We start from the raw sequence: 19,135 nt of genomic DNA, 5'->3' as shown, positions 1-19,135 counted from the left end.
CTAGGTGTGATTTGTTTTGAGACAATGAGAAAAGGAAGTGGGCTGTGTTCACTGTCGGTTTAATTGAGACGCATATGAAATCATGTTTTCTTCTTCTCAAAACTGCTCTTGTTTGTAACTGTTGTACAGCTTCGTTGTGCTGAGTTTCGAAATGAACTCTCCTCCAGTATCATTATTACTGAAGCTCACTCTCCAGATGTGAAAATCCTCCATTTATGCTGCTGCTATTTCCCCAGCTCGTTTCCCCTGTCAGATCAAAGAAAGACGAGTACCGTGTACGCTCTATTTAAAAAAAACAAACTTGTTTCCTCTTGCTGTGAATTGCACACAGATTCACGTAGATAAAAATGTAACATGACAAACTGAAAAACTTGTCGCAAGTGGTGAATGAGCTGCAGTCATCTTAATCGTCCAGCAGAGGGTGCTACAATTCAATTCACTGTGCTAGAAGAAGCAGTTCTCATGCAGAGACTCATGTTTGCTGTGTGAGCTGTTCTGTATCGATCACCCAATTTGCATATAGTTCTGACTTGTAATCATTCCTGTCCGAGACACACCAGACTCCACTCCCTCCCGTTAAAATACAGACGTTAACGGATGAGACAGAAGCCGATGTTAGAACGGAAATGCGTCACCGCTGGCGGCTGCAGACAGAGACGCTGTGTGACTAAAACAGCACGTTTAACGTTCAACCCACAGAGAACTCACTAGCGATCGGTTCATTTCACACGCCGTCGTCAACGTCGATGGAATTCACGCACACAGCCGTGTGTTTTTTGACGTTTTTGCAGAAGAACGAATGCTCTGAACTCCTATTGGACGCGATCGTACCTCGTGACCAGGAAGCGTCCACCGAATTTTTTATTTTTATTTTACAATAATTTAACTCGCAGCGATTCTGCGACTGTCCCTCCACCGTCGTTCGTCATATTTTATTCCGGTTTCTCCGACTGTGCGTAAACTGTAAATGTATAAATTAGACCTCTGAGTGAAAACGACTGTGGGCAGAATCACTAAGCTGCCTCCGACAACTCCTCGGTATCGCTTCTCGGCCTTTTGGCTAAGATCAAGTGTAGTATCTGTTCTTATCAGTTTAATATCTGATACGTCCCCTACCCGGGGACCATATATTAAATTGATTTTTGGAATAGGGAGATGGAATAGGGGCTTGCTCCGTCCACTCCGCGCATCGACCTGGTATTGCAGTACCTCCAGGAACGGTGCACCCCCCTCTGCCTGTGGAAAAATAAAAACAAATTATGTTTAGGTCACACTGGTGATGTATTATTGTTAATAATGGTAATAATAACAATGATGATAGGAATTTTAGTTGCCAGATCCTTGATCAGCAAAATTATTTCTGTGACACAGTAACTGTAGAATTTGCTTTTCTTTATTTCTATATTGATGTATTTATCTCATAACGCTCTTTACTCTTGTTTTTTTTTTGTATTGTAAGCTTGCTCTACTATTCTTGTTCTTACCATTCGCTTTTCCCTTCATGCATTCTGGTGTGCTGTGTTTCTCTGTAACTGCCATATAAACTACAACATGCCTACACCTTCCTCAGGATTAGGGCTGCTCCAACTAACGATTATTTTCATTATTGATTAATCTGTCGAGTTGTTTGGTTCATAGAATGTCATAAAATGGTAAAGATTTATGTTTTTCTTTTTTCCACACACCAAAGATATTTAGTTTACTGTCATAGTGGAGCAAAGAAACCAGAAAATATTCACATTAAAGAAGCTGAAATCTAAGAATTTTGACTTTCTTTTTCATAAAACTACTTGAACTGATTAATCAATTATCAAAATAGTTGACTATTGATTAAGTAGTCGATTACTAATCGATTAATCGATAAACTGTTGCAAGTGAAGAGGTATTCCTAATATATTGTCAACCAGAATTCCCATTAATGGGATGGATATTTTTCTACAAAGTCTACAGTTTGAAATTCAGTCATTAAGTCTTATTATTACTGTTTCATTACCAAGAAGTGAAAATCCACTCCGCATAATTTCTGCTGCTTCTCTTTTCCAGCCTGCTTCCCCCTGACAGATCAAAAATAGACATACATATATTCTGTAATACTGCTCATGTTATTATCTTAATTATTTCTTCTTGCTATGAGTTGCATACAAAGAAACATGGATAATTACAGTATGTTGAAGAAATAGCATTGGTCACACTCCAGGACAATAGGTGGCAGTAGTGAGAATGCCATTCACCCACCACCCTGCCGGTAACAAAGAGACAGGAAGTGGGTTTTTGAATGGGGGGATTCTGAATGTTTCAGTTTCTATTCTTTTATTTGACTTTCAGATGTAGATTAATGGAAATACAGCATTGCATGATGGTAAATCTAACCATTTTAACGAATAAAATGTAAAATAATCTTTTTGTAAAACAGTTCTATCTATATTGACTTCCTGTAAAGACTGACAGAGTCACGGGCCCCTATTGCCCGTGGTTTTGTTAATTTGTAGATGGTAAGCAACATCACTCAGCACGGTTTGTCTGTGAAAGACCCCTCTGCCCGTGAGCTGTACAACTCATACTTACCTGGCACGGCAGATACCATGATCACTTTGAGATTGCTTTTAGCTATAAATAAAATGTATTATTATCATTATTATTATGATCAAGAAGGTGGTTCACCCAGGGCGTGGCTCAGCCATTGCACTCCGGTTGTGCTGATGCCTAAGAAGTCCCCAAATGTGGGAATCTAGACTGCATAATGTCTGTCTGAGGTACATCCATAGAAACTGACATGATGATCCAAATAAGGTATGAATAAAGAATGAATGATGTTATTCCTGGTTCTGCCAGCAGAGGGAGTGAGAGGCCAACATGCGGGATTGCATGCAAAATCCCAGCTCAGCCACTTAGGGATATGATGTGACAGGCTGCCACGGCAACGCTGCACAGGAGGAAGTAAGACTGACAGAATATGAGGGGAATCAACTCAATTTCCTGTGATGATGAAGCCTCATCCAGAGGGATGGACGTCGCAGACTGTGCCAGACTGGAACTTTATACTATCTAATATCTCACTTTATTTGCATCTTTTTACTTTTGCCATTTTATTCTATTCATTTTTTATAATATTTTTTGAGTTCTTGAGTTCTTCTGTCAACCAAGTTGAAAGAAAAGAAGACGTGTTAATATGTTTAGTATTAATCTCTCTCTCTCTCTGCCCCCATGTATTTACGTGACATGTCACTAACTGTGTTTTCTCTCTCCCATTGTGTATCTCTGACCCCAGAGCTGCAGGATCCACATCCATTATTGTTATTAGCAATGTCATTGCATCTTTAAGTTTCAGTATTATTCATGTAATCATAAGAATTAGTCTGATAGAGCTTAAAGCAACGGTTATACAACTGTTCTCTCTCCCTCATCTCTCCCCGTTCTCTCCTCTCACCCCGACTGGTCACGGCAGATGGTCGCCGACAACTGAGTCCGGTTCTGCGAGAGATTTTTCTCTCCTCCACAGTCGCCAAGTGCTGCTCATTGTGGGAACTGTTGGGTTTCTCTGTAATATTGTGAGGTCTCTTGACCTTGAGATAATGTATGTTATGATTTGGCGCTATACAAATAAAATTGGATCTTTTAGTCAGGGTCATGATGGACCCATTAAACCACATTTTACATGGAGGTAATGAATGACTGCATGCTCTGCCTTGTGGTTGCTGTGAGTGCATGTGAAGCTGCTTATCCTCACAGATGGCATGTGACAACACACGAGCATATTTGGGTGGAAGAGCATGTGATTACAGGAGCAATGTGAAGCTGCAGCTTTACTTTGAAAGTGTCCAAATTATTTAGTAAAATAATATACCTTATATTCTACCCCATATCAGGATGCTGCTGGTGTCTGTTATTGCTCTTATACCACTGACCCAGAGATAATTAAAAAATCCGTGTTCACATAAATGGATTTACATAATGTGATGAAGTGCTGGCATGGTGGTGCAGTAGTTAGCACTGTTGACCGACAGCAATACGGTTTTGGTTTTGGCTTAAGGCCCAAGTTTACATATTCAAACACTAGATTTTCTTTGGCCAACAGTCAAAAACCTAAAAAATGTTGAATAACAATATTAGAAACAGGGGGAAACAAGCAAACAGCCTCACTTTCTCTCAATCAGCTAATTCATTAATAAAGGTTATAATTTCTGCTCTTGATTACTGATGGTTTATTGGGCACCAGGGAAAATAACGAAAACTGACAAGACCTAATATTTATCACGTCTCATTTGTGGTAATTTGATTAATTGAAGATATGTGAATATGCCCCAATAGAGACACAATATGGACTCATCTTCCTGTCTTGTAAACGGACCATTTTGCATATATGGCGCATATTCTTTAAATAAAAGAACACAACGGAAGGTCAACAGGGGACCACAGCTCTTTTTTCTTTTCCTGTGGTCCCCTGGTTGATTAGTCTGGCAACACTCACACTTAAGTCTATTTCACCAGCGAGCGTTAAACTGTAGTAGGAGCACTGTTGCTAGGCTACGGTAATATTCTTTGTGCGCTGATTTAAAAAGATGGTTAGTCTAATCAGATTTGATGGACACAAACCAGCCGGTTGTACATGAGAATTTTCGGTGGCCATGGTAATAAATGTTTTGAGTTGTAAGTGTTATTCAATACATTATCCACATGATGCCACTTATATTCTCATATCTGAATATCTTACCACAGCGATGAGCCAAAATGTCCGGGGATGTCCAAGATCTATCTGTGTGGGACTAGTTCATAATCCCTCCACTGAAAAAGATCCGTTCACCTTGTGTTTTGCTACATATTTCCCTTTGGTCATATTGTGAAAACTAGTTTATTGGAGACACTATCTAAATCATCATTTGTAGATGGAAAATATATGTTCTGATAGAAGAAAGTCGCTCAGCACATGGTGGAATTTGACATCTCTCTGGGTCTTTAGTTTGACATTCGTGAACATCCAGGGAATCCTAGGCCAAAAGGTTTTCAAGAGCGTAACAATCTTTATGTATACTGTATAGAGAAAATAAGAATAATACACCTACATACTTTAAAAAAAATAATAATAATAAAGAAGGGTGCAAAGACCAACACAAAAACCACATGTAAACAATGACTCTGAAGGTATTTTACTGTGTGCTGTAATTTATGCTGTCTGAAAAAAGACATACCTCAGTCCTGTAACCCACAACTGGAACATACAGTACAGTAGATGTGTTAAAGTACGGGGGCCTCCTCACACATACCTGCGGCCTCTGCCTGAGGGCGTCTGACTCTACTTGACACCCGGACTCGGACAGACTATTATAGAAACTGTAAGAGACACCTATCCTTTGATATCTTTGTTCGCACCGGGCCATTGTCGGTGATGACGTCAAATAAACGAAGCAGCACTGTTTTTTGCGCCGCATTCGTGGGATTGAAGTACTGATGGAATATTGATCAGGTATCAGTGGATAAGCCAAGAGCAGACATGTTGTTTTTCTTCTTCTCATCTATAGACCCCTGTCTCAGTTCAGGATTCCAGACAGAAATGTAGCAAACTATGATGGGATTGATATTGCAATATCAAATTAATGATGTGCCCTGCGTCCCTGTCCTAACTCCGTCAGTGTTGTGTCAATCATTTGGGTCACACTCTCATTTGACTTTGGAAACCTCTGAGTGTCATCTGTCAGGGGTTGGCAGACATGTCAGGGAGATATCATTCATATGTCTGTGATCTTACTATAAATCTCCATCTCATATTTTATTTTGGGGGGGGGGGCCCAACAAGCAGAAGCCACATGATTTTCATCCCGTTGACTCAAATTCTCCTCCGCTGTCTGAAGTCCAGCCCTCGACCAGGCCACTCTTCCCCCACTTTCATGTGCTCCACTCAACTTTGCGCTCCACCCATGAGCCGCACATCACCAGACAGGCGCGCCTAGTCGCTCTCCTGCTCCCTGCGTGACAACTTATTGCCCAGCCGGAGGCGGCGAGACGGTCACAGCCCCCCCCCCCCCCCCCCCCCACCACCATCCTCCTCGGAGCAACCACCCGGTCTGCCGTGGGAGCAGCAGTCGGCGCGCTGAGCCAGGAGCTAACCGGTAGCCGTCTGTCTGTCTCTGTCCGCCAGACGTGGGACACCGAGGCGAGGGGCAGAGCTCGTTCCAGCACGCGGCACTTCTCCATGGCTCTGTGCAACGGAGACAGCAAGGTCAGTGGCGAGGGGAGGAGCGGGGCGCCCGCGGCTCCGGTACCGGGCAGCCCGGCCGACCCGCTCCCGGCCTGTGTGCACCTCGGCAGGGGTGGGGGTGGGGGGGGGAAAGTTGAGCGGAGAATGTGACGCTACCACCGGGAGCGTCTCGGCGCGCCGATGTCCGCCTGTTGCGGCGCTACGCGTGAACACGTCGCCCGTGTCCCGCTCCGCGAGCCGGGCCACGGCACCACGGTGGTGCCCGGCGCGCAAATAGAACACTTGACATGTATTTCGCAACTGTACGCGGGCACCGTTCTCCCTGCGGTGGACCCCCTTCGCCCAGGACCCGCCGCCTCCGAGCACCGCGTGGGCTTTAGCATAGCTACGCTAACGTAGCTGGCTGCTAACTGGCCAATGCTAATGCTAATGCTAATGCTAATGCTAATTAGCACTGATCGTCCTCCGTGGGTCCGCCTCTGGGACAGCCTCTCTTCGTGGTGACAGTGCACCCGGCCGCACGCCTCGTCGCGTAGCCGCTTCCCCGTTCGACTTGAAAGGCGAACGAGTGCGTTTGATGCGGATGCTGTCACACACTTTCGGCTAACGTCAAAAAGGGGGTGTTTGCTAATGTCGCTTCTAAGCTAGTGTGTTTCGACCGGGAGTTACCGGTCTGACAGTCCGAGCCGCCTCGTACGCAGCTCGGCTGGTGACCTGGTTTTCCCCCTTCGTTGTGCTCGTGTCGTAAGAGCGGTGCTGCACTTGGGATCATACGTCGGCGGCGGTGGTTGGTGGTGGTTGGTAGCGTGTCCACACAAAGTTGTTTTTAGAAACATCAGAGGCGGAAGTGTTTCCAGAGCTCCACGTGGGATTCTGTTTCTCGTCCTGCCTCGTCCTCGTCCACCCCACTGATGTTGTCTGAAGTGGCTGTCAGCGATTTCACTGCTCAGATATTTGTACTGAAATTTTTTTTTTTCCAAGTTTGATGTTTCTGAAAACAACATCCCCCCACACACACACAAACACACACACACACACAGAGAGACACGTTCTGCCCTGGTTAAAGCGTCCTCAGTAATAACCGTTGACTAATTCGTGGGTCTCATGTGATGCTGCTGATGGGACGAGTGGGTGGATCGCTCCACGTGAGTGTCTGTGTCGTAGCTCACATTGTCCATAATCACGTTAAGCCTTATTAAGTCACATTTTCTATTGGGTCAGTGGTGCCACACAGTTGAGCATAGAAGGAGAAGGCTACCGTCTACCACCACCAAACTGTTCAGATAAAGCCATATTTTTTGTGTCCTCGTCAAGGCCCTGTCACCTTGTTAAACACTAGTGTGCAGGAGTGACCCTCCCTGGGCACATACCTTTCCACACTAGTCTTCTGTCTTGAACCAGACATTTCATTTGTGTGGTTTCCTGACTGTGTGTGTGTGTGTCCACAGCTGGAGATCAGCAGCGCAGAGCAGAATGGGTCATGCGAGGGGGCGGTTGCGATCCTGGACGCCGGGGCCCAGTACGGCAAAGTGATCGACAGGCGGGTGCGAGAGCTGAGTGTACGCTCCGAGATCCTCCCTTTAGAGACCCCGGCCTTTGCTCTCAGAGAACAGGGCTACAGGTGAGAACGTGAGGCACATGCAGCTGAAAAGTTTTTTTTCTTCCCTTTAGCTTCGTTATTACACTATTCTGTCAATGTAAACATGCTTTGTAAAACATTTTGATTGTTTTCTCTTGTCTCTCATATCCTCTGTAGGGCAATCATTATTTCAGGAGGTCCAGCCTCTGTGTATGCAGAAGATGCCCCCTGGTTTGACCCTGCCATCTTCACTATAGGAAAGCCCGTCCTTGGGATTTGCTATGGGATGCAGGTATTCATTTACATGCATAAAGTACAATCCTGCAAAGAGAAGCTGTTGAAGTGATAAGGGAGACCCCTACTTCCACCACAGGGCATTTGTTCTAGGAAGCATTTGCGTTACATTCATTCACTCATGAGTGGCTGCACTCTACTATCACTTTACTCAGACTGCTGTCCAGCTCTCCCAGGCTGAAAGGGACCTCAACACCATCTTCAAGGGCACTGGAGGGATGCAAGAGCATTGCTCACTCTGTTTTCTCTTCCAGCCTTAAAATTAAAACCAGCTGCTTCTCAAGCACAGTTCTCTAAACTGCATGCAGTCGTGTAATGTTTGGAATCACACCGAAATGTGGTCTGTGCCCGAGTGTTAACTTTGCTGTGTGTGGGTGTGTCATTGTGTTTTTAGATGATGAATAAAGTTTTTGGCGGCACGGTGCACAAAAAGAGTGTAAGGGAAGATGGAGTGTTCAGCATCGGACTGGACAACACTTGTTCTCTCTTCAGGTAATATGGGTTCTCATGTTGCCCTAACATATTACATATTACAAATCTGTCGGTCTAAATAGCAGTTTGATAGTGGTAGTCTCATGACATGAAATGAGTCTCATTTTAATTTTACAATCACACACATGCTTCCAACGGAAGAGTTAGAGGATGCTGACAGCACGTACTTGGTGCAAGAATAAAATAGTAACTGCACACATAACTATCACATGTCACATTATATTGAATACTGCATATCTTCCTCTTACGTCTTTGTGTCTGTTTCTCTTAACAGGGGGCTCCAGAAAGAGGAACTGGTCCTTCTGACCCATGGAGACAGTGTGGATAAAGTCGCTGATGGCTTTAAAGTGGTGGCCCAATCAGGGAACATCATTGCTGGTGAGGAGCACATGTTTAACATAATCTATGATTTGATTGTGGTGAATTTTAACACATATTTTTGTCTGGTGTAGAAAACCTCAGACTGTATGTATGAATTCACATCTGACACAGCCTCTTGATTTTATCTCATCTATAAAATCCTAACTTGTCTTATACTTGTGCATGATTATTATGTTTGTTTTATTTTATTCACAGTGATTAACTGGTAGTGTTAACTTTCCTGTCCTCACATCTCTGTTTTCCCCAATAGGTATCGCTAATGAACAGAAGAAGCTTTACGGGACCCAATTTCACCCTGAAGTTGACTTGACGGAGCGAGGCGTTGAAATGCTGCGCAACTTCCTCTTTGAGATTGCAGGATGCACAAGTAACTTCACTGTACAGAACCGCCAGCAGACCTGCATCAATGAGATTCGAGAAAAAGTTGACAAATCTAAAGTGCTGGTGAGTGAAACTGCATTAAGTTTCTTGAGTTGGTGTCAAAACCATTTTTAGAGCAGAGAGTTGCCCCCCCCCCCAAAAAAAAGAAGTAAACAAACAATAATAAATGCTCAGCATATTTAACCTACTACTGGAGATAGTTTGAGTGAAAGTCTAAAAGCAGAGTAGCTGAGTGTGAATTTTGCGAGGTGCTCTGGAAGTGGTGACAGCAGCAGTTGTGGGAAGTTAAGTAGAACCAATTAAACTCTCAAATTAAACCCTGTTCTGTCTGAAAAGAAGTAGTCGTCTCCCCGAGCAGCTTCAAACTGGGCTTCATCTCAGGGGAATATGAAGAAGATAAATGAGTGTAGGAAACGGACACAGGATTTATATTTTGAGAAATATACGCAGGCCTCTGTTTCTTTTTTCTCAGCTACAGTCGGAGGAATATAATCATTTGTTACTATTCTCTATGACAAGGGGGCCTTTCTGGTGTGAGATTCCCAAAAGATAGTTGCCAGCTAATTAGAAGCAAAGGAGTTTCGAGTCTGTGGTCATCTTTTCCTAATGCTTAATATTTGACAACCTGTCTGTAGATGAATCACCACATATGATAAAGACAAATTCCCCCGTTTCGGGACGAATAAAGGAACATCTTATCAATTTGACTGAGAAAATGAGAAGCTAATGTGAGCATAAAATACTGTTGATGTTGTTGTAACCCTGTGATTTACTTATTGTTTTACTTTGTTTACCAGGCTGGATTTGACCCTAATCCAGCAATTTCCCATAGTTGCCTTATAATACATTTTTTTTCTTGAATATATCCTCAGGTGCTGCTGAGTGGTGGAGTGGACTCCACAGTGTGCACAGCCCTGCTCAACAAGGCTCTGAACCAGGACCAGGTGATAGCGGTTCACATTGACAATGGCTTCATGAGGAAGAGGGAGAGTCAGAGTGTGGAGGAGGCCCTCACCAAGCTGGGCATCAAACTCAAAGGTAGGGACGTAGTAGAAATGTCCAAAAAGACGAGGAGTATGTTGACATTGAAATTACCTCATGTGATTTTAGTTGTTAATCTAATAGGAGTTCATATGGAAATGCAATTAGAGAAAATGTAGTTTCCATTACACTGTAGAGTCGTATGATGGGCTATATCCTGTCATTTGATAGACTGAATCTGTAGTTAAAATTTGTTGTATCTTCAGATATAACAGGATAAATAGTGTTATCACTATGATTAATTATAATTTCCTCTTTGATGTGATTAGAAAAGTGCGTCTTTGTGTCTCTGATAACCCACTTGTGTCTTCTACCTCTCTCTCTCCCTGAACATGTTGCACTCTTCAGTGGTAAATGCGGCTCACACCTTCTACAACGGAACAACAACCCTTCCCATCTCTGACGAGGACAGGACGCCACGGAAACGCATCAGCAAGACCTTGAATATGACCACCAACCCTGAGGAGAAAAGGAAAATTATTGGAGACACATTTGTCAAAGTGAGTACAAGGGTTTAATCGATTATTTGTGAAAAGTACTAAATAATTTGTCTGTCATACAGCTTGGTTACTATACTATACATGTTGTTGTTTATCCCATTGTATGTTCAGCTGTTTTACTACACATTCGTTCACCTACCGGTATTAGTTCTTTATCGATTGTCTTTGAATTACAAGTTTACTGTTACAGTTGACTTGATGAATTGTGTAATTTCACAGGTGGCCAATGAAGTGATAGGCGAGATGAACCTGAAGCCAGAAGAGGTTTTACTGGCCCAGGGTACCCTGAGGCCCGATCTCATCGAGAGTGCCTCTCATCTCGCCAGCGGCAAAGCAGAGGTCATCAAAACACACCACAACGACACGGAGCTCATCCGCAAACTCAGAGACGAGGTATTGCTTCACATGCCTGTCATCATTTTCAAGTTTTGTTGCTGCAGAGTATGGACATGACATAGATTTGATACTGTTCAGTTTTCACGTGTTTCAGAGCTTGTAGCGGGAAAATGAACAACAAAAACGGTTAAAATGAGTCTTCAGTCATGTTCAATGATCGTAAAAATGCAGACTTTCCAGTGGGCGTAGACAGATTCTACTGAGGGGCATTGTTCATCAGTCAGTGAGGTTAGACGGTTCACCACTGCATTTGCATATACAGTAGTCTGCTGTTTAACAATTATTACACATAGAGCCCATAAACATGTCAGGGGATATGCTCAGTCATTAAAACAAGATGAATTCCCACACTCCTGCATATTATCACATATTTTCTGCAGGTTTTCTCATTCATATTTAGTAATACTATTACATCATACCACAGGAGGGAGATTTGAGTCACAGATGTTTGAATTAAACTTTCCTCGCAGATATACACATCTTCTGGGGCATTTTTAACTAGTCTGGGACTAGTTACATCAGGATATTCTGTTTATAAACATTAGTGTTTCACCACTTTACACCGAATATGAGAACGTGTCTTCTTCAATGTTTATCAATACAGTAGACTTATCATTAGACTCGAGCCATGGATCGTAAGCAGGAAGTCAGCAGATCATGTAGCCAGTTGAGAGAGAGACAGGAAAGACGGGAGAAACTTGAGTCCTATTTTAAAGAGAATGAATTACTAGGTCCAAAAAAAGGACACTCAAACTCTCTTTGACAGCACTGAAGCTAATGAGCAGACAAACTCTTTCCTGTTCAGTATATCAATTGCTTTTTTGTTTTGTTTTCTGGATGATTTTTTTGCTCAACCCTTCTTCATAAATGCACAACTATGCAACACCTAAGCTCATCCTCGTCTCCTTTCACTGTTGCAATGCTGATTCCACTTGTTTGTGATCCTCCAGGGAAAAGTAATCGAACCGCTGAAAGATTTCCACAAGGATGAGGTCAGAGCGCTGGGGAGGGAGCTGGGCCTGCCAGAAGAGATCGTCTCTCGACACCCTTTCCCTGGCAAGTACATAAACACGGACGACTATGATGTCACTGCTCTGACGAAACTCTTCAAAATTTGAGATTTTTGTCAACATGATAGTGATGCTGACTTTAATATCTCACTGTCATCCGTCCCCTGTTTACTCAGTCGCTCAGTCAATCAGACAGACTCCTGTGTTTCCTAAAAACTCCACCTCCTCTCACCTGGCTTCTAGGTCCCGGTTTGTCCATCAGAGTGATTTGTGCAGAGGAACCATACGTCTGTAAGGATTTTGCTGAAACAAACAACATCCTCAAAATCATCACAGACTTCTCTGCAAGTGTCAAAAAGGTCAGAACAATACAAACGCATAAAACACTTTAATGTCTACTTGGCTGGATATGATAAAACAACTTGTGAGTGGAACCGAATCCCATTTTATTGTCATTTCAAACCTCCCTGAGCTTGTGCTGACACTTGACATCAGATATTTGAGGTATTACACAGATCTAGACAAATCAAAGACAGATGCGGCATTGAGGGAAGGTTCTGCCCATGTTTCAACACACCGTGACGTCACCCCTTGGTGTGTGACCTGCCGTTTTGAAGCCTCAACTTTTGCATTTTTGATGCACTACGGTGCATTAACGTTTATTTTACTCTAACCGAGGCCACAAGTTACAAAATGAACATCATGCCGTGTTAACGAAGACTAGAAGCTAGAGATTGAGACCATAAACTCCTCAGGAATTTTTTTTACTGACGTTATAAATCAAGTGAGGAGTAGAGTCATTGTCTCACAGACTTCTTTTTACAACCAGGGAATCGCCCTCGGCTGGTGATTCCAGAGAGCACAGGCGTCAGGCACTACGGTATGCGCCTCATTTTCCGGACCCGGTCACTACATCCATTTTTATATACAGTCTATGGGACTGCCCTGATCCATCTGCAGTTCCCTGTAATTTAGTTTTCTGTTTTCTGACGACTACAGGACTCAGGACCTCTCCACTAAGAAGCAGTTAGTAGCCAATCAATCAGTCCAGTGGAAGCTCACACCAAATGAGAAAACATTTATTCTGTCTGTTTAATAATGGAATAATAATAATGTGCCACCTCTGCTGGTGGCTTTGTAACACTGCACTGAAACCCAATGGTTAGGATGATTTAAATTGGCCTTTTCTCTTTCTTTAGAAAGATTTTGTGTTTGCTGCTGGTTGTCTTGAGGGTACAACTCATGACTCTTTGCCTTGAATTGCAGGACAGATGTTCATCGGATAAATAATTTAATGTTCACACTTTATGTTCATGACTTCTACTTTGACATGGGAAATCCGGGTTTTTGAGGATATTCTGACAAAGCTGACACCCCAATGTCCTATTTCATATGAGTCATTCTAATCTATCTGTGGGCCGTGAGTAATGAGTATTCATGACTCGAAAGATACATTTTGATGATTCGGCCCGTACGAACGTCTCTCCTGTCTCCCTCCAGCCCCACACCTTGCTGCAGAGAGTCAAGTCTTGCATATCGGACGAGGAGGAGGAGAAGCTCATGCAGATCACCAGCCTTCATTCACTCAATGCCTTCCTGCTGCCCATCAAAACTGTCGGCGTCCAGGTAACCCACTACATCAGACCTCATCTGTCACAACCAAATCTATAATCACTCCATGAAGTAAAGAAATATGTACTAATAATGATACTGAAAATGTATCCATTCAGATAAAACTCACATTTCCGTCATTAGTCAACTGTTTTATTTATTATTATATGCCATATATGAGCCTTAAAAGTTGGGTTTTACTGATTCGTATACTCTTTTATACCTGAAATTATAGTACAAATACCACAAGTGACATTATTGAGCAAAAGTTTACAGTTTTGCTTGAAGGTCTTCCCATCAACATTTGAATAATGTTGAGAGGGGGATACATTCGTTCAACTGTTATTTTCAAGTAGAATTACTAAAGTGGGTTCTTGGAGGCAAAATCAAGTGTCAATATTTTAAGGTTAATGTCGTTGATATATTTGTTTAGGATAAGTTAAATATCCTTAGGGCTGCTCATGATGTGTTTAAGGTCAGTGAAGGCTTGAAAAAGTGTCACTTTTGCCGTTTTTCCCTCTTGTCAAAAACTGTAATTTCCTGGTTAAACCATCACACTCTTACTTTTTTTCTAACTCTGTCAGTCTCTAGTCAAGGAAGAGATCTGTTAAAACCATAGAGGCACATTCAGTTTTTTTCTTCACGCCATAACTTTTGAATAGTTTGTACTGACCTTCAGTGTCACTTGGAGAGAGCGATGGTTACGACAACTTTCCTCACCCAAACGTTGCAGTCACTAGTGTGTGAGTGTGGGTTTGGGTGTGCCCTGCCACTTCCTGTTTGAAGACATTTATATTTATCCTGAACCTCAAATTGTGGGGGTAGACAGTAGACAAACACAGACAGGTTTCACTGCTGAGGGGAATTAAAGGAATGAAAACAGATGAATTAGACAAACTTACTGATTGAAACGTCACTGTTTATTTAACACAAATGGAAAATGACGGGTGTACGCTAACCTTAAGTTGTTTTTTTTTGTCTTGCTTTTTTTTTCTTTTGTCACTGTAAAGACTCAGGCTTTAAAAAATATGTTAAAAATGGTTTTACGTCTCTGTCTCAGGGGGATTGCCGATCCTACAGTTACGTGTGCGGCATCACAAGCAAAGAATCTCCACACTGGGAATCCCTCATGTTCCTGGCCAGACTCATCCCTCGCATCTGCCATAGCATCAATAGGTAATGCACCGATCTTTCCACTCTTCACATCTTCTCAGTGATATGTCACACTCGACAGTCAGTGCTGTCTGTGGTCGGTGGAACACACAGTTCCCATTCATTGATGCGTTCATGTCTCTTTTTCCAGAGTTGTGTATGTATTTGGGTCCCATGTGAAGGAGCCTCCTACAGACATTACTCCGACCTTCCTGACCACAGGGGTCCTGAGCACGCTCAGGCAGGCTGACTTCGTAGCTCACTCTATTCTTAGAGAGTCCGGTAAGTGTGACATTTTTTTAAATTTAGCTCTATGTATTGAAGCATTACAGATTATTGGGGTGGATTTATTTTGACAACATGTGTGAGCAACATATAATAATAAAGTTACAGGCTCTAAAGAGCCATTCAGTCCATTTACAAACCACAGGTTTTAGTATTTCCACATAAATAACCACAAAAGTGCACTGGAGCATACTTTCATCCATAAAGGGAATTTCACGTCTCCAGAGGAAAACCCACTATTTGTTTGAGAAATGTCCTGTTCTCCAGTGAGAAGACCGTAGCTAATTTAAGATGTGATTTAATATTCAAAAATCCATATATTGGTCCTTTTGCTTCTTTAAAGGACTTGAGGACAGGACATTTCCTGTTTCGCTTGTGGACAGTTAATAAACCCAGGCATTATGAAATGGACAAAATGTATTTATTGAAACATCGAATTAGATGCATGAACCTCAACCTTTTGCATGTTCAAACCACAATAATTTGACAGAGACTCACGCGCTGGTTCAATATATTGATATATAGTGAAGGTGGTAAATGAATAGGAATTGAGATCAAGATAAATAAGACTTGAGGTATTGGCATTGTCACATGGACATGTGCAATGTGAGAAACTGGATGAATATTTCTAAATATGGGAGATGCTTTCCAACTTTTTGTGAAAGCCACAATCCACCATGCAGAGACATGAATATTTTTTTTTTTATTCAGTCTTAGACAGTGAAACTAATTTGTGACTTCATTTAATAGAATTAGTTAAAGCAGCATGTAGATCTTACATTTCTTCTTTTTCACTGTCAGGCTTCTCCGGTAAGATCAGCCAGATGCCGGTCATCCTGACCCCCCTGCACTTTGACCGTGACCCACTGCAAAAGCAGCCATCCTGCCGGCGCTCTGTGGTGGTCCGCACCTTCATCACCAGCGACTTCATGACCGGAATCGCTGCAATGCCTGGCAACCACATCCCAGAGGAGGTACATAATGATTTAGTCTTCGTATTTGCCAAGACTTTATGGCATCATCTTACCACCAGGGGTACCAACTTGGGGATTGAGCGAGAGCATCTAAAATTTTAATTGCGGTTCAGAGTTTGTAAGACTTTGTTTGTCTGATCATCTGTTTTTTCTCCAGGTGGTGCTGAAGATGGTGAATGAGATCAAGAAGATCCCAGGCATCTCCAGAGTCATGTATGATCTGACCTCCAAACCACCGGGCACCACAGAGTGGGAGTAAAACACCACGTCACATTACACCGATAGGTCACACACAATGCACAAACACACTCAACAGATATCAGAGAGGGCTGGTGAACGCCTCTCCTTCTTTTCTGTCCTTCCTCCCTTCCCAACCTGTCTACTCCTCTCCCCACTCCTCACCCCTCTCCCCTTCCACCTCGCTCTCTTTAACATTCCCACAGAAGGCAGATCGTACTGTGACGGGCGCATATGCAAAGGCGCTACCGCTCTGCTCTCCCCACCACTCCTCTCCGGTCTTAATATTTTTTGTTGATAGGGATTGATTAATATCGGTTATTGATAATGTGTTGTTATTTTTGATCCATGTTTTTCCTCTCTATGACGAAAGGATGAATTGCTGCTTCCTTGTGTGAGGTAAACCATTAAAGTGGCGAGAAGCTGTGAAAGTCCAGAGAGTGGACTTGATGTTGTGCCTCAGGTTATGGATGAGCTAAACATGAAATAAGCAAACAGTAGTGTGATGAAAAGACAAAGCAGCAGGAGGAGGATTTGAAACTCTTCAATTGTTTTCTGCCTTTTTTCTTTTTTTTTGTCTGATGTTTTCGTTGTTTTATTGTATGGCAGAAAATATTCTCCGCCTAAGACTATCCTCTATTGGTTCATTTTCAGTTTCTGCCTGTAAACTGTGCTCTGACGAAGGTTGTCTGAGCAGACGTAAAACTGAACAGGCAACCTGTTTGACCAATCAATTTTGCCAAAAGTAGACTATGCTGTGGATATATACATATATATACACATATATATATATATATGTACAGTAACATTGTGGGCTCCTCTGGCGATCGTGCTGTCCCCACTGTGGACAGCAGCCAACGAGAATAGCTTCAGTATGATGATTGGTGTGCAGCTGTGCAGGAGGCCGATATGATGGGTAACTTTTTGTGCCTGTTCTATTGTTTTTTTTGTTTGTTGTTAATTTTATTTTTTCTTTGGTGTGACCCAACCTGGACTTCGATGTTTCCAGAAACGAGGAGGTAATACTGTTCCTCCTTATGCTGCAGTACATATGCTCTAAATGAAGACTTAAACATGGCAGAAGACTAATAACAAAATGATAATTACCGTAGGGTTTATATGAACACATTGTGTAAATTGTTTTTGTCACTTCATCATTATTTGGTTGCCCTTCTGTTGTGCAGGGGCAAATATTTTTTGCACGTCTTCTTTTTTTCACCCATAAATCCACATCAAACATCCAATGGGAACTTAACCGTATTAAGTGTCGCTGTGTAGTGTCAAAGGTCAAGGTTAAGAATACTGTCGATGCCATCTCTAACATCACCTTGTCTCAGAATGGCATTTTTGTGTCACTTGTTTCTGTTCTGTACAGTCAAAAATCTACAGCACATCATGAATCTCTAGTCTTCAGTCTTGTCGTTTAGACCTCAGTGAATACAGGGCTCAGGTTTAACTGAGTTTTAAAAAGTGTATCGTAACCCGTTAGAGACGTTTCACTCAGACATGGCGGTTCTCCCGCCTCCAAAATTTGTCTTTGTGCCTCGCATCCTCCGTTATGATCCTCGTCCTTCTCATCTAGTGGCAAAATACTCCAAAATGCAAAAATGATTGGTTTTCCTGAGTCGTCTCGACTGCTCTTAGTGTTTCTCCCTCGGTTCTGCCTTTTGTACGCGTGGATTTTATGTTGCATATGTCTCTATAGAAAACAACAGCTTGATAATAATGGACAGACTTTTGTAGTTGGATTTAATTGCAATATTGATAAGATTAAGTTATGCAACTCCTGATGTTTTTTGTTTTTTATTTTTGTTCAACAATGCTCGTTCTCCTTAGTAATGTGCCTCAAACCAAGCCACTGCATGCAGTTTCAACCATGACGACATTTGTACAATGGAAAACTGAGCTTTAATAAAGATCTCCATGTTGAAACTTCTCACATCTGTCATGAATTACTTCTTTACTCTTTATGATGAAGATCACTTTAGAAGGGATTTTTTACTTATTAGTTTTGGAGAGTATCACCCTTTGGAGCACTTATGTTAGAGGATGGCTGATCTGATATAATATCTTGCAAATGAAAAACAATATACGTCTCTATAAGGCAGCCTTCTATGTGTGGTAATGCAGTGCTGTGCTTACAGACAGTTTCCTCTAATATCACAATGTTTTACACTGGAAGCATGTGAAGGTACAATATCTCATCACACTGGAAAAGGATCACTTCAGCCTTATTTAATGATTTGGCAGTTGTGTAAGCCCATTTGCCAATAAAATAATCTCATTTTAAATTGTGCTTATTTGGCTCAGATGCAGCCACTGTCGATGTCTCGTCCATGCATGTCTGTTCAACTTCATAATAATGCTGCTGATAGCTCCCTACACTTTGTTGGTTAATGTCTTGCTGAACGGTTCTGTGAATTAAACATGTTTTAAGGCATTTCAACAAATTTTTGTGTCAAGAGTTTGTGTTATTCCAAATTTTGAAGCCTTTTGACACTTTTTTTACTGCAGACACATCGGCCTCTTAGATTTGTAATAATCGGTATCGGCTTGGAAAAAACCCATATCAGTCGTCCCCCTACTCTGCATGGAGCTGACCTTTAAAA

At 42.3% G+C, this 19,135-nt stretch overlaps 1 protein-coding gene, 1 long non-coding RNA gene, 1 other non-coding gene and 1 pseudogene across 5 annotated transcripts; 3 read left to right on the top strand and 1 right to left on the bottom strand.

The window, feature by feature from the left end:
• The first annotated feature begins 1,040 nt into the window (after nt 1–1,040).
• On the top strand, nt 1,041–1,231 carry LOC118299933. Its single transcript, XR_004789997.1, has one exon. It is a non-coding gene; the product is annotated as a U2 spliceosomal RNA (small nuclear RNA).
• Nucleotides 1,232–2,557: 1,326 nt separating this feature from the next.
• On the top strand, nt 2,558–2,762 carry LOC118299923 (annotated as a pseudogene).
• Nucleotides 2,763–5,603: 2,841 nt separating this feature from the next.
• Nucleotides 5,604–18,462, top strand: gmps (guanine monophosphate synthase). Of its 3 annotated transcripts, none has more exons than XM_035622770.2 (16): nt 5,604–6,214; nt 7,642–7,814; nt 7,950–8,064; nt 8,461–8,558; nt 8,833–8,936; nt 9,190–9,383; nt 10,193–10,358; nt 10,710–10,861; nt 11,081–11,254; nt 12,208–12,313; nt 12,511–12,626; nt 13,768–13,893; nt 14,939–15,054; nt 15,182–15,312; nt 16,117–16,289; nt 16,447–18,462. In XM_035622770.2, the coding sequence occupies exons 1-16, from the start codon at nt 6,188–6,190 to the stop codon at nt 16,546–16,548; spliced, it is 2,073 nt and encodes a 690-aa protein (XP_035478663.1). In that variant the 5' UTR covers nt 5,604–6,187; the 3' UTR covers nt 16,549–18,462. The 3 variants fall into 3 exon arrangements, with proteins under 3 accessions (XP_035478663.1, XP_035478661.1, XP_035478662.1); XM_035622768.2 differs by lacking the exon at nt 5,604–6,214 and adding an exon at nt 6,997–7,149; XM_035622769.2 differs by lacking the exon at nt 5,604–6,214 and adding an exon at nt 7,184–7,338.
• LOC118299233 lies at nt 10,857–14,638 on the bottom strand. Its single transcript, XR_004789803.2, has 3 exons — nt 14,552–14,638; nt 12,500–12,570; nt 10,857–12,310 (listed from the first exon to the last, which is right to left on the bottom strand). It is a non-coding gene; the product is annotated as an uncharacterized LOC118299233 (long non-coding RNA).
• Nucleotides 18,463–19,135: the final 673 nt, after the last annotated feature.

The sequence above is a fragment of the Scophthalmus maximus genome, chromosome 11 (genome assembly GCF_022379125.1).
Source record: "Scophthalmus maximus strain ysfricsl-2021 chromosome 11, ASM2237912v1, whole genome shotgun sequence".
In the NCBI taxonomy this organism is placed as follows: Eukaryota; Metazoa; Chordata; class Actinopteri; order Pleuronectiformes; family Scophthalmidae; genus Scophthalmus; species Scophthalmus maximus.
Note: the sequence above shows the minus strand (reverse complement) of the source record. Positions and strands in the feature narration are given on the sequence as shown.